The sequence below is a fragment of the Phyllobates terribilis genome, unplaced genomic scaffold (assembly GCF_046119375.1).
Source record: "Phyllobates terribilis strain yellow unplaced genomic scaffold, ASM4611937v1 Scaffold_11__3_contigs__length_659146591, whole genome shotgun sequence".
NCBI classification, from domain to species: domain Eukaryota; kingdom Metazoa; phylum Chordata; class Amphibia; order Anura; family Dendrobatidae; genus Phyllobates; species Phyllobates terribilis.
The window spans coordinates 536,145,681-536,160,352 of record NW_027362771.1 but is presented as its reverse complement, the minus strand read 5'-3'; the positions used below and the strand labels follow the sequence as shown (position 1 = coordinate 536,160,352).

Here is a 14,672-nt window from a genome sequence, read left to right as displayed (position 1 = left end):
GCGGGAGCAGCGATCAGGCTGGTAACCATGACAAACATCGGGTTACTAGGGGCACACGCACACTTAGTAACCCGATGTTTATCAAAATTACGAGCCTGCTAAAGTGAGCGGTAACCTCCCGCTCACCGTAGCAGAGTGGTAACCATGATAAACAACGGGTTACTAGGTGCGCGTGTGCCCCTAGTAACCAGATGTTTACCATGGTTACCAGCCTGCTCCTGCTTCAGCAGCAGGCTGATAACCATGAGCAGGACATCGTGGAAAGATGGATTTTGGTAAGACCTTACATGCTCCCCTGCCATAACACAAATGCCTGCAGCGGAGATATCCTCCTGCAGGGACAAAAAAAAGCAGTCACCACTTGAAACAGTAACAGCGGCTGCCGCCGCAGCCACTGAAGCACTCAGACCACAGAGAGCACTTACCCAGCTGAGCGCCACAGGGACCCCCAGGGATGTGTGGCGCCGTGGCCCTTTGCTCCCCCCCACGGCGGAGCACGCAGGGACCCCACAGAAGCGGTGTGCGTCTCCGCCAGGGAGCGCCCTGTATCCCCCGGGGCCGGCAGGCTTCTACGGGGACCTCCTTAGGGGGTACGCAGATCTGCCAGGGGAGGGTCCCAGCAGCGCCGAGACCCCCTGAGACCTCTAGACCACGGGGGGTCCAGGTCTGGAAATGATAAAATAAAATTTTTTTCTGAGGAGCTGCAAAGGCAGCGACTATCCTCTGCGACCTCAAATTTTAGACTGAAGGACATGGGAGTAGGAGGAGCCTAAGCTGGAGGGGGTCGGTCGTCACTTTTTCTAATCTGAGGTGGACTATCCTGTGAGGCTCCGCCTACCCCACCAGTAATGGATCTGTCTCACCCTTCCTTCCCTTCTGCTGCTGAAAGATTCTTTCCACGATGTCGCTGCTCCCCTGATCGTTGGGGAGCCTGCCTGTTTGACAGCTCACCAGCGACCACATAGCGACGCAGCAACGATCCCTGACAGGTCGTATCGTTGTCGGGATCGCTGCAGGGTCGCTAAGTGTGACGGGGCCTTAAGTGTAGGAGGCTGATTGGGGGCTCATTGTGTATAGAAGGCTATATGGAGGCGATGCGGGGGCTCATACGGTATATAGGGGGATGTCAACATACTTAATTCTGCTCAATATTATGTGATATTATATTGTGTGTTAATATTAGTATCGAGCAGTTTATTTCAGCCTATTGGTTCGTCCCTTCACAATAGTCACGGTCTCATGTGGCCCCTCAGAAAATTAATTGCCCACCCCTGCTATATTGTAATCATGTTATTCAAGTGTTAAAAGATAGGAAATGCTTCACATGTTGTAGATTTGAAGATGAAAAATCTGCAGCAGATTACAGTAGCAGCAAAATGAATGAAGTTTCCAAAATGCTGTGGATAATTTTGGTGAGTAACTGGACCTATGCCAAGTGTTTTTAAATCCACGGCATCTTGTCTTTCTGCATTTTCACTATTGATATCTTTGCCATACAAAAGGGTGAAACCTGCCACAAAATCTGTGTGTAATGCTCATAGATCAGCAACAAACTCCAATTTTATTTATTTATTTTTTTTTAAATATGCCATAGAAAGTAGTGTCCCTCTGTCATGTGAAAAAGAAGGGTCACAACGACCACAATTCATAGTTCCACTGTGACCTCCTGATAAGAACTAAACATATGGAGAAAAATACTGTAACAGAGGAGCTTCATGGCCAATCAACTGCATGCAGCCTTACATCACCAAGCACAATGCAGAGCGTCGGATGAAGTGGTGTAAAGGCGCCACCACTGGAAATGTGTTCTGTGCAGCCACAGATTGCATTTCTCTTATCTGATGGACGAGTCAGTGTTTGGTGATTCCAGGAGAACGTTACCTGCCTGACTGCATTGTATCAGCTGTATTGCTTGGTGGAAAAGTGCTAATGCTATGGGGTTATTTTTCATGGATCGGCCTTGGCCCTTTGCTCCTCAGTGCATGGTCCATGAAGACATGGTTGAGTAATTTTGGTGTGGCAGAAAAAAAGACTGGCCTCAGAGTCCTGATCCCCATCCAACACCTTTGGGGATGAACTAAAACAAAAGATTGTGAGTCCAGCCATCTCCACCAACATCAGTGCTAACCTCACAAATGCTCTTCTGGATGAATGGGCAAAAATTCGCACCGACACCAACAAAATCCTGTAGAAACCCTCCCAGAAAAGAGCAAGCAGTTATAGCTGCGAAGGTGGGGAATCAACTCCTTTAATGCCTATGGATTTAGAATAGGTGTAATGGGGAGGGGGCACAATACTTTGGACCATAGTTTATACTTATGAACCCTCATTAGACCCACCTAAGATCACGGAGACTTTGCAGTAATACTGATTTAGGAATTTCCCTGCAGATTTCATCCTTCGAAATGTAAAAGTTGAGATCTGCAGGTAATCCACAGCACTTTTTGTAACAGACTGAGGCGCCATGTGCTCTGGCTTTTACCACTGTGGTATTTCTGCAGTGTATCGCGCAGACATATCCCTGAACTGGTGAGAGAGATGAAAACTGGACAGAAGTTCACTGTTACTTGTGATAAATGCGCCAATTACATGTGTTCCGTCACCTTTCTGTAATCTGCATGCTCCGTGTCTCCTTACAGGCCAAAACGGGCAAGGAGTCTGGCTTATGATGACTGGCGCTTGGCTACTAATAGACTCCTTATCACAAGTGTCTTCCTAAAGATATTTCCCCACCATTCGGCTTCACCAAAGAAGAAAAAAAAAAAAATGGAAACCTCGACAAATCGCCGCAGACCGCAAGTCACAAGGACGTCACAAATATAAGATCCAAACCATAAAAAAAAAAAAACTTTAATTTTTTTTCCCTTCTTTACATAAAAGCCATGAATAAAAAACCCACAATGTTGTAAAACCAAAATAATTTCTTTGTCACCGGGCGGTGCGGCCAGACGAGAGAACAAATGAGGAGCCAGAAGAAAACGCTGAAGAACGGAGGAGGCCGGGTTATCGCGACTGTTCAACTGTGGAGAGAGGAGAGGAGGCTGCGTGAGCGCTGCGCATACATCGGGTGTACATAGCTATGCTTCCAATGCCTGTGGTACATATTTATATAGACATGCACTTTGTATACCAAGCTAATAAAACACAACTTCTGCTCATGGTGGCGTATTATTAATGCTACAGACATCTGCCTCGTGCTGGACCGCGCCAACAAGAAGAGACGGCAAACTGTATGGAGGGGCGAAAGATCATAAAGATGGGGTGCACATACTAACATAAGATCCACATACTATATTGTCCACAGCCTTACAGGCAGATTTAATAGGGATAGATTTATACACCTCCCCCTATCAATTTTAAAGGGGTTATCATTGACTTGGACCCCCCACAACTCACATGACAGCCAGATGTACAGTGTGTAGAGAGGCAAAAAGAGCACAGCGCCATACACTGCGGTACTGTGGCTCAGCTCCTATTGAAGTGGATGGGAGCAGAGGCGCATTACCCAAGAACAGCCGTGACACAAAGGTCTGAAAATTGTACATGTGGCTGTGTGTGAACTCCGAACAGCCAACTGTGTGGTGGAGCAGGGAGTCCGATCCAATACTGATGACCTATCACAAGGACAGGCCAAGTATGTGATAGTCTAATGATATCATACATGTGGACATCCCCCTTTAAATTACTCAAATTTACAAGCCTCCGTAAATTATAGGAAGATGTAAGCGCAGGCTTTAGGCAAAGCATCTATTAGAGAGATTTCCAACATTAGGTTATCGCCTACCCAAAGGCCTCAACGGGGTATTCCAATCTCCAAGATCCTACCCCCAATAAGTGTTAGGTATAGTAATAATATTAGCAAATACCTTCAATTAAAAATTTAGCATAGTTCTTCTGATTCGCTAGGTCTCTTTCCTCATGTACATGCATGGCAGGACCTTAGGTATCCATGGTTAGGACCACTGATATAGTGACAGCTAGTTGCTAGTGGTTGTAACCATGGATACCCAAGGTCCTGCAATGCCTGAAAGTGAGGAAAGTGACATAGCGAATCAGAAGAATTGTACATAAATTTCTAATTGGAGGTATTTGCTAATAATATTAATAAATATTGGTATTATAAGATTTTGGAGACTGGAATACCCTTTAAATGTTGGAAATAACCCTTTAAAAAGGGGTGTTTGTCAGCACAGAATGACTGATTAAACCAAGCATAGATGCTCAGTGCACCCTTGGCACGGCCAACAGTTTGGTGCACCTTCCTCTACCTCCGCTTTTCTCTGTATTTATAAAGCCAGAGTGATCAAAGAAAGGGGGTGGAGATGGAGATAAAACACAAGCAAGTTGGAAGGTGCACCTAAATGTTTGGCCACACCAGTAGGCACAGAGCGCCTGTGCTTTGTGTGAACAGACATTCTGTGGTTTGTCCAAAACAATAATGGGCTATACACAACATCCCCGATCCTAGACCCAATGAGGGACGATTCCTCTAACACTCAACCAGGGGAGGTTTCTAGTTGTGACCACACCAATAAATGAGAAGCGGCCATGTATAGGAGAAAACCAGGAGGGGCCATGCTATCTGTGGACCTTTCGTTCCAACGATTGTGGGAAATCCATGGGTGTCACAATTACAATATTACATTGAAATCCTTAATACTCACTGTAAGTAGATATGTCTATCTCATCAGGCAACTCGCCGACATTAACTTCAAATCTGTCCTGAACGTCGTTCAGAATTTTGGCGTCTTGCTCGTCAGACACGAAAGTAACAGCCAGACCCTTCGTACCAAACCGACCGGCACGAGCCACCTGGACGAGGGAAAAAAGGAACGGGGTTAGGCCACGGGTGGAAATCATGAAAATACAGATAAGGCTGTCCAGCTCCAGTGCAGATAATCAAGACAAGTTCTAGTCCGGGGCCTCACCCTGTGCAAGTAGGTGTCAGAGTCCTCCGGCATGTCGTAGTTGAACACGATATTGACTCTTTCGATGTCCATACCACGTCCGAAGAGATTAGTAGCGACCAAGATTCTTCTCTGGAAATCTTTAAACTGTTGGTATCGGGAAAGCCTGCGGGACAGATATTAGGTCAGTCATCTCCATCGGAACAAGGAAAATCTACAATAGGGATCGAGATATTGTGCTACTACAACTCCCAGCCTCCCATAACATCCACAGGCTATCAGGGAATATTGGAACTTGTAGTTTCACAATATCTGTGGCTCCACAGGCCGACCCAAGATCTAGAATAAGTATATGCTTGTATGTATAATAATGTGCACATTATTATAGTCCAGAGCTGCCATCACAATTGTGCGAGCTTCAGAGGATCTGAGCAAGCTTGCTGACAGTTTCCACTATTTAAAGTGGGCACTGCCTATAAATTTGCAAACACACACACACACACACACACACACACACACACAGAACTGACCTCTCTTCTTGCATCATGCCCCTGTGGATTGCAATGGCCGGGAAGTTCTGCTCTATCAGGAGCTGTGCCAGCGCCACACATCTCTGTACAGACTTTACAAAGATCACCACCTACAGGAGAGACGGACAAATGAGACCAGTGCAGAAATCCCAGTCACAGCTCCCATCACAGCTGTCAGACGATCTATACCCCAGGAGGAGCCTTGGGCTTATAGTCAGTCTGACAGAAGCGACAGGACAAGAGATGTGCGGGATGGGAAGTGACAACTACTCCAAGCATGGTAATGGCTCACAGATGGTCGTCGCACCATTCAGTGTTTGAATCTCAACTCCGAAGGACACGACCCATGTTACACCAGTGTATCGCCATCATTTTGAAGCAGAAGGAATGGACAGGTAACTTATCCACTTGACTGCTTTTAAAGCCCAAAGTGATTAAAAAAAAAAAAAAAAAAAGTGATAAAAGATGAAACGTGCGCACAGCAAGGTGTTCTGACACTGCTGTGCATATGTTAAATTGTTTGGCTGATCTTTTCTCTCTTTTCTTTTAGCGGGCTACAGGCAAAATCCACCTGAAAGACATAGTGTGCACATACCCTCAAGGTGGTCTTGTGTATTGAAAACTTTTGGCCTTAGCTGGGTGAATGAGGGACTTATACATACATTTAAAAAGTGGTTGTCTGGTCTCCAAAGAAAAAAAAAAAAGATAATTCTGCACGCTGAATTTGCCGGTTTCTGAGCTGGGACAGGAGGGTATGTATGAGTTACACATACTCCCGGCTAGAGCCCGACTAGTGGGCACACCCTCGCTCCATACACTTGTATACGAGGCCACGCACTGTCCAGTGGACGCTGTCTCACTCCACACAAGTGTATGGAGAGCGAGAGGCCATGCCCACTGGCTGGGAATATGTATAACGCATACATACCCTCCGATCCCGACAAATCTCCGCAGCGCACAGCACAAAATCTGGGGGGATTCATAAGTCGGTTTAATATGTATGCAAGAAACATCTCAGGCATCGTAGTGCTCAGACGTGGGGTGCACAGACCCCCAAATACAGATCTTTCATACTAACCTGGTTAAACTCCAACACATCCAACAGGTCGAACAACTTGCGGTTCTTCTCGCTGTCCTTCAACTTGACGTAATATTGCTGCAGGCCATGAAGTGTCAGCTTGGTTTCGTCATCTACAAATACCTCCATAGGCTGGGAAAAAAAAAAGTAATGTACAGGACAAATGAACAAAAAGAAACTAAACCATTAGGTACATGTCACAGTTTTCTAAATCTTTGTGACTTTGTTCTGTGTGCCCCTATAGCAGATCGGCGGTGGTCAGGGTCCCAGGACACTCAAAACTGCCCACTCTCCACCTCCGAGACATGCACAGATTAGGAGACAGCCCTCATCTGAGATTTCTAGACAGACGCACACTCCTTACATCATAGCGGAGCTGAGTGTTGTGGCAGTCTCGCCTGCTACACATTACTGTACAGAGGCTGGAGGAAATGCCAACACTAGCTGGTATCAGAGCTGGTATAGGGGGCAGTTCTTGTCTAAAACTCAGGAAGTAGGTAATGCAGCGTACATGTGTGACATTACAGAAAGCAGACGCGTTTGTCAGGTCCTATAGACCATACATTTCCCAGCTCAGAAAATGGTCTACAAAAGCGAGAAAAGCAGCAGTGTACTTACATCCTGCATGAACTTCCTGCAGACGGGACGGATCTCCTTGCTGAGCGTGGCGCTGAACATCATGCACTGCTTCTCGTGAGGGGTGAGACGGAAAATCTCCTGCACGTCCCCGCGCATATCTGAGGGGAGAGCACAATACAAGATACTTACAGCACTGCACACAAAGGGACACTGATTTTTCTTCTGTATCTCCATCTCCTGCCACTTTGGATAGACATGTATGGCTAAGGGCAAGACCCCCAGCTATTATCTACAATCGGTGATGGACTCAGGGAGCAAGTGTGCATCTTACCTGCAACATCACTACAGGGTAAAGGAAGCATTACATTGTGTGACATTAATATAATGCACAGATGGGGCGATGGAGAGATCGGCTGTTGGGTATTCTGAGTCAGAGGTGGGATCACTGCTGCAAGACCCACAACTAGTAGTTTTGCAGAAAATCTTTGTTTACAGGCAGCTTTTTTTTCTAAAACACACACAACTGTGTCTTACTCACCCTCCTTGGGTCCACCACCGAGTCTCAGCTGCTGGGCCCAGTGTCTGTTATTCTCTATAGTACTGATATCAAACCAACAGCGTTGCAGCCAATCAGTGAGCTCAGTTAATGGCTGCAGCTCTGTCAGTGTGACATCAGCACTGCAGAGAATGAAAGACATGCACGTCTATGAGAATTCAGAAAGGAGCTCTGAAGTCTCATTTTGGGTCCCATAGACTTGTATTGAGGAAAAAGTGACATACGGGAACACACAGTGATCCGGTGAGTGACAAAAGTAGTTACGTGGTGTCGGAGTGACCCGAGTGGGGCTGGAAACAGGTGAAGACCCTGTTCGATAAATATGTAACTACACACCTGATCCCTATAATTATACTGAAAAAAAAAAAAAAAAAAAAACACAAGGCAAAACATTGGATTGGTGCTTGAGAAACTGCAGCCAAGGTTGCTCAGCTTTAAACGAGGTGATTTTCATTGCCCACTATCACTTACCCAGCTGCTCCAGCATCTTGTCACATTCATCCAGAACAAAGTGCTTGACGTTCTTCAAACTGAGGGTCTTTTGTCTAACCAAGGCCAAGATACGACCCGGGGTGCCAACCACGATGTGAGGGCAATTTTTGCGTATTGTATCTTCATCTTTCTTGATGGCAAGCCCGCCAAAGAAAACGGCAACCTAGAACCAGAACAGTAATGAAATACATGGGAGGAAAGAGCGAGAACACACACAAAAGGAGTAGTTTGTCCCTCTTTTACCTTCACTGAAGGCATGTACTTGGAGAAGCGCTCATACTCCTTGCTGATCTGGAAGGCGAGCTCCCGTATGTGGCACATCACCAGAACCGATACTTGTCCTTCAATCGCCTCGATCTGCTGAAGAGTGGCCAAGACGAAGACAGCGGTCTTGCCCATACCAGATTTGGCTTGGCACAATATATCCATGCCAAGGATGGCCTGAGGAATACATTCATGTTGTACTGCAATAGGAAAACACAGATGATATTAATACAAAGTAAGGGTCACTAATCCGTGATGTTATAGTCTCACTGGGTTACATCACTTTACAATCAGTGGAATCATGACCTCTAAGGTCCCTGCTGTCCCTCCTCAGATGTCGCTCAGCACTGCCTCCATTTCACTATTAGGTCCCAATAATCAGCAGAATGGAGGGCTTCTGTCCATCATCTGAACTGAGCAATGAGCAACCTGGACATTCACTCCACTCATAGTCAATGAGACTGGAGGAGAAAGCTGAGCTCTGATCCCCCTTCTCCAGTCCCAGAGAATGAATGAAGCTGCAGTCAAACATGGTGCCTTCAGGTTTGGCAATCGAGGAGGGTCCCATACACTGCTGTGTAGGAAAAAAGGGACACAGCACTAAAACAGCACTGACTCCTTCATCCTCAGGTTCCAGAAATTGGACCCCACTAGTCACAATGCCAACATACCCTGGTGCTACCAACACATTTGCTTAGTCACCCAGTGATTCCTTTTATGTAATAGAGGTTACAGCGGGACAGTCTACAGCACATAAATATTGTATTTTTCGGACTACAAGACTCACTTTGTTCCCAAAAAAATTTGGGAAGAAAATGGGGTTGCGCCTTATACAGCTCACCGGGGAGGCGGACTGATAGGAGACAGGGTCGCCACTACAGGAAGCCAGTGACGGCATGAGTGGGGCGATGCAGGAGCCAATGATCTCCCTGTGGTGGGCTTCACAAAAATGATGCAGTGTCAGAACATGAGCAGACAGCTTAGCGACCGGCCGAGATCTCAGTCTGCGCATTCGCCACCATTTTGCTGAAGCAAACCACCGGGAGATCAATGGCTCCTGCCTCGCACCACGGGGACAACCCTTCCTCCCACCCAGGAGCCCTCAGCATCACCCCACTCATGCCGTCGCTGGCTTCCTGTAGCTGCGACCCGGTTTCCTATCACTGCACGCTGAGCAGTATAAGACGCAACTCCATTTCCTCCCAAATTTTGGAAACACTCTCCTCCCAGCCCAGGGCCCACAGCATTGCCCTACTCCTGTTGCCGCCTTCCTGCAGGGATGACCCTGCCTCCTGTGACCCCATTCTACTGTCGTCACTGCCCGCCATCCCCTTGGTACGCCAAATTCGGACTCCCATTTTTTTTTTAATGTTTAATTTTTTTTCTATTTTCCTCTTTTAAGTTTGGGGTGCGTCTTATGGTCCGAAAAATACGGTAACTCAATCACCCTACGCAAGGACAGCCCTAAGCTTTGGAATGAACCCACTTACCTTCAGAGGGATGCTCAAAACCACAGTCCACAATGGCTCGCAGCAGCTCTGGCTTTAGTAAGAAGTCTCTGAAGCCGGAGCTGTGGATGGACACATAGGAGCCTTTCACCTCCTTCCTGCCGGTCGGTGCAGGGGTCTCAGTGGGTGCCTGGGGCTCATCGTCTTCTTCATAGTCCAAGAGCTCGTTTTCAACATCTTGTTCTGTCATGGTGCCGTCTGTCTGTAACACAAGTGATGGGTTACCGAGCTGTCATTACAGAGGAAGGAATCAATGAGCAGTCATGGGAGGCCAGGTCTGTCACATCTGCAAACACCACTGGAGAAGGTCATCAGCATGTACACATGGGGAATAATGAGAAAAGATCCAGCTCGCCATCACAGGATGCCTATGTAGTGCGAAGCGCAGCTGTGCCTGGACACAATCAGTAGCAGAAAGAGGTAGAAAATCCAGCATCTAACTTAATTTTTTAAATATATATTTTCTTTATTAGTGAATAATGGTAAAAAAAATTGTTAAAATTCCAAATTCAAAAGCATGGCTACAGGATCAATGGAGAAGGCATTGCATAGACCAGTGTTCCCCAACTCGGCCCTCAAGAGCCACCAACAGGTCATGTTTTCAGGATTCCCTTAGTATTGCCCAGGAGTTGGAATTCTTGCCTGTCCAGGTGATACAATGAGGACCGGAGTTGGAGGAACACTGGTCTATACCATACCTTCCCCATTGATCCTGTGGCAATGCTATGTTTATGATGCTGGATTTTCTACTTTTTCGCGCTACACATTAAGAAACGCAGCATAACAGGAGGGCAATAAAAGGAGATTATGCTCTTTAAAACGTTAAAGAGCAAGAAGGGAGGCTCAAAAAATAAAGAAACCTCAGTACAGTGCCCCCCAGAATCCCCTGCACTGGAACGCATGACGTCCCAACCTGCAGTCGCTGGGCTGTATGGTCACAGCTGTCAGGTGAATGGTGGTGATGGCATCAGCTTTTCCAGTCAACAGCAGACCGTTGGAGCAGCAGCACAGACAGATTTGAGAGCCCACTTATTTTATAAGGCTGTGTGCCCACTATGCGTTTTTAAGCGTTTCCGCAGTGGCAATTCCGCTGCAGAATTGCTTAAAAAACGCATGGTAGAAGGTCTGCAATGTTCCCCAATGATAATCCGCAGGTGCTGTGCACATGCTGCAGAGATTTCCGCTGCGGATTATCATTGTGGAAAAATAAGCAGCATTACCAATTATTCTGCGTAATCGCAGCGTTTTTACCGCCATTAACTTGCATTGAATCACTTAATATCCGCATGACTACATGTACACATGCGGATATTAAGCGATTCAAAGTGCGGATGGTACCCGGGTCTGGAGAAGAGGAGACTCTCCTCCGGACCTGGGTACCATAGAACCTGTATAAAAAAAAAAAAAAAAATTAAAATAAAAAATAAACATTATACTCGCCTTCCGATGGCCCCCGGTCTCCATAGCGATGCGTCCTGGCTCCCCGGCAGCTCGCGATGGTCTGAAAGGACCTTCCATGACATCATTTAGTCATGTGACAGGTCACGCGAGCGCTGACGTCGGCGGTCGCGTGACACGTCACATGACTAAATGACGTCATGGAAGGTCCTTTTACACCACCGCGAGACACCGGGAAGACGGGACTAACAGTACAGGAGACCGGGGGCCATCGGAAGGTGAGTATAATGTTTTTTTTTACCATTTTTATTCTTTTTTTTTAACTATTACTTGGTCACACTATATAAATCCATGCTGGTTGCATGGATTTATATAGTGTGACCAAGTTGTCAAGTACTTTCCAAATGATGCTAAAATCGTTTGGAAAGCACTTGACAACCCGCATGCGGAAATGCATGTGAAGAAAGCTTCACAGCCGCTTGTCCCTGGCAGGAAAAACGCATGTAAAAATGGGTTTTTCTGCCAGGGAGATGCAGAAAGGCTCAGGAAAAATCCGGAGCATTTCTGCATCGTGGGCACTTAGCCTAAGGCTGCGTGCCCACTATGCGTTTTTGCCGTGGAATTTCCGCAGTGAAAACGCTTAAAAAAAAAAACGCTTGGTAATACGTGCCCCATGTTCCCCAATGATAATCCGCATGTGCTGTGCACATGCTGCGGAAATTTCCGCTGCGGATTATCATTGCGGAAAAATATGCAGCATGTCCATTAATTTTGCGGACACGCAGCGTAATCGCCGCCACTGACTTGCATTGGACCGCGTGACATCCGCATCACTGCATCTGTACATGTCGATATCATGCGGTTCAATGTGCGGATGGTACCCAGGTCTGGAGGAGAGGAGACTCTCATCCAGACCTGGGTACCATAGAACCTGTTAAAAAAAGAAATTAAAATAATAAAAAAAAAATTATACTCACCTTCTGATGTCCGCCCGGTGTTTTCTCCCCTCCGTCTGGTCTGTTGTATGGGTCGCGGTGTTGTGAAGGACCTGCCATGACGTCATTGAGTCAAGTGACCTGTCACATGACTCAATGACGTCACCACAGGTCCTTCACACAACCGCGAGCCGCCCAAGACACCGGACGCAGCGGAGAAAACACCGGGAGGACATCAGAAGGAGAGTATAATTTTTATTGTTTACCATTCTTATTCTTTTTTTTTTAACTAACTTAGTCATACTACTATAAATCCATGCCGTTTGCATGGATTTATATAGTGTGACCAAGTTGTCAAGCACTTTACCAAGTGATTCGCTTAATAACCTGCATGCGGAAATGCATGTGAAGAACGCTTGACAAACGCTTCTACCTGGCGGGAAAAAACGCATGAAAAAACCGCATGCGTTTTTCCTGCCAGGGAGAAGCGGAAAAAATATGCAGCATTTCTGCATCGTGGGCACATAGCCTTAGGCTGTGTGCCCATGATGCGTCTTTGGTGCGTATTTGCAGCGTGTAAACGCTCCAGAAACGCATTGCATACCTTATCCCATGACATTCTGAAAGTTCTGTGCACATGGTCAGGATTTTTTTCTGCGCAGATTTTACTCGCAGAAAAAAAACGGACATGACCAATTCTTGTGCGTTTCTGCATGCGTATTTGCATATACAATGCATTGGAAAAACGCATGGCAAAAACCACATGCGGTTTTCTGCCAAGGAGATGCAGAAATGCTCAGGAAAATTTCTGCATCGTGGGCACTAAGCCTTAGTCTCCCTGCCCCCTGTGACTTTTTACAGACAATGCATGGTAACAGATCTGATCACTGACCAAGCACAGGAAAACCATCAAAACCTTAACGAGACACACAGGCCTCCAAAAACACTAAGATCATAGACAGTTGCTATAATAACTGTTGTGACCGAACGGTATCGGCCGCCGTGTTAAGTACAAAGTCAGTGGGTCATCAATGAGAGTGGAAAACTGATGACAGGAGCCCTATCTGAAGGGAGAACATGTGCACCGCAGCTCCATTCATTCTCTATGGGACTGTGGGAGATGCGGTAGCGCCAGACATCACCATCTCTGACAGTCCCATAGAGAATGAATGGAGCTGCAGTGCACGCTTGTCCACAGACTGTGCACTGCGGAGCCCAGTGATCAACAAGCTCTACCCGCTCCCAGACAGAGGGCGTAGTACAAATCCTGTAAGAGTGTCAAGTATAGCGGCATCCTGTGAGCTCTCCTTATGGTGGGAGAAGAAGCATAGAGACCCCACATGAACCCCACCTTCATTCCCAGCTGTTCCTGCACCTATTTGAGATTTTATTAGTCGGCCATTTTGTTAAGAAAAAGTGACCCCAGCTGTCAAACAGCACCTGATATCTCAGCTTCTCGGAGGTCACTGACCTCATTCACAACCACCACAGTGGAGATACAGACACTCCCAGCCTGAAATGGCTGATAACAGAGAGAAAGAGACACCTACACACTGCAGGTCGCTAATGGTTTAACAGTTATAAATAAAGTTTGTTGAAACGAGCAAAAAAAATTATTTATCTTATGTTCTAGGAACGTGAGATCATTACAATAAACTTTATTTATAAGGGCCTCATTCTCGCCATCGCCCGCTCGTACACACAGCGCCCGGGCCTATCCGTCCCCACTGACCCATACATCGATTATCCCTCCAACCACCATTACCCGCCATATGCCCCGGACATCCTGTGAGCACGGCCGGCGCTAACCAGAGCTCACCCTCCGCCCTCTATCCGTCTCCCCGCCATTCAGTAATTAATTCCCCGCCCAACAACAACTGCTCGTCCCGCTCACCTCTCCGGCTTCTCCTCCACGTGTGCTACAGCCTGACCCCGCCGCTGAGCCTAGAAGAGAGTAGGCCAGCGCAAAGCTCCTCCTACTTGTTGTGATTGGTCACTTCCTGATGACGTCAGAACATTCCCGTCTTTCTATAGGTTATAAAACTCCTAGGCGGGGCGTAGCGTCCAATGGAACAAGGAAGAAGCCAGGCTTTTGTTAAGACAAGCTCGGCAGCTCATTGGTCAGATAAATAGGCGGGGCGTCAGAAAGAACCAATAGCAGCAGGATAATATCGGAGGTGACGTTTGATTTTTTTTTTTTTTTTTTTACAGCTTTATTGATACAATCAAGTTAATAATAAAATAATAAAAATATGTCCCTTCAGTCAGAACCGTTGTATGCTTTCCTGCACCCACTTTTTGTGCATTTTCTATGCGTTTTTTTTCAAAAACTGCTCCTTTTTTGGAAAATTATTTTGGAGATTTTACTTTCCTGAAGTAGTTTTTTTTTTTCTTTATGTTGTACGGTCACCCAACTTTTTTCGCA

General features: G+C 46.5%; 2 protein-coding genes across 7 annotated transcripts in view; one reads left to right on the top strand and one right to left on the bottom strand.

The window, feature by feature from the left end:
- LOC141166802 (adhesion G protein-coupled receptor E5-like) overlaps positions 1-2,979 on the top strand; it is a 139,642-nt gene extending 136,663 nt beyond the window's left edge. For all 6 annotated transcript variants that reach the window (XM_073653850.1, XM_073653851.1, XM_073653847.1 and 3 more), the window contains one exon: positions 2,640-2,979. In XM_073653850.1, the coding sequence (XP_073509951.1) occupies positions 2,640-2,669 (30 nt within the window). In that variant the 3' untranslated portion in view covers positions 2,670-2,979. The remainder of the gene's footprint in view (positions 1-2,639) is intronic.
- DDX39A (DExD-box helicase 39A) lies at positions 2,821-14,294 on the bottom strand. Its single transcript, XM_073653852.1, has 10 exons — positions 14,142-14,294; positions 9,897-10,116; positions 8,386-8,606; positions 8,122-8,305; positions 7,134-7,252; positions 6,516-6,647; positions 5,438-5,547; positions 4,929-5,073; positions 4,665-4,812; positions 2,821-3,020 (listed from the first exon to the last, which is right to left on the bottom strand). The coding sequence occupies exons 2-10, from the start codon at positions 10,102-10,104 to the stop codon at positions 3,004-3,006; spliced, it is 1,284 nt and encodes a 427-aa protein (XP_073509953.1). The 5' UTR covers positions 10,105-10,116; positions 14,142-14,294; the 3' UTR covers positions 2,821-3,003.
- Between the last annotated feature and the right edge of the window lie 378 nt (positions 14,295-14,672).

Bases quoted from the DNA above. Each gene is read 5' to 3' on its own strand.
- DDX39A (XM_073653852.1), bottom strand. From the start codon at position 10,104: ATGACAGAACAAGATGTTGAAAACGAGCTCTTGGACTATGAAGAAGAC. The intron at 8,306-8,385 runs GTAAAAGAGGGA...TTCTGGTTCTAG, and splicing joins AGTACATGCCTTCAGTGAAG to GTTGCCGTTTTCTTTGGCGG. The intron at 4,813-4,928 runs GTGAGGCCCCGG...TCCCTCGTCCAG, and splicing joins CTGACACCTACTTGCACAGG to GTGGCTCGTGCCGGTCGGTT.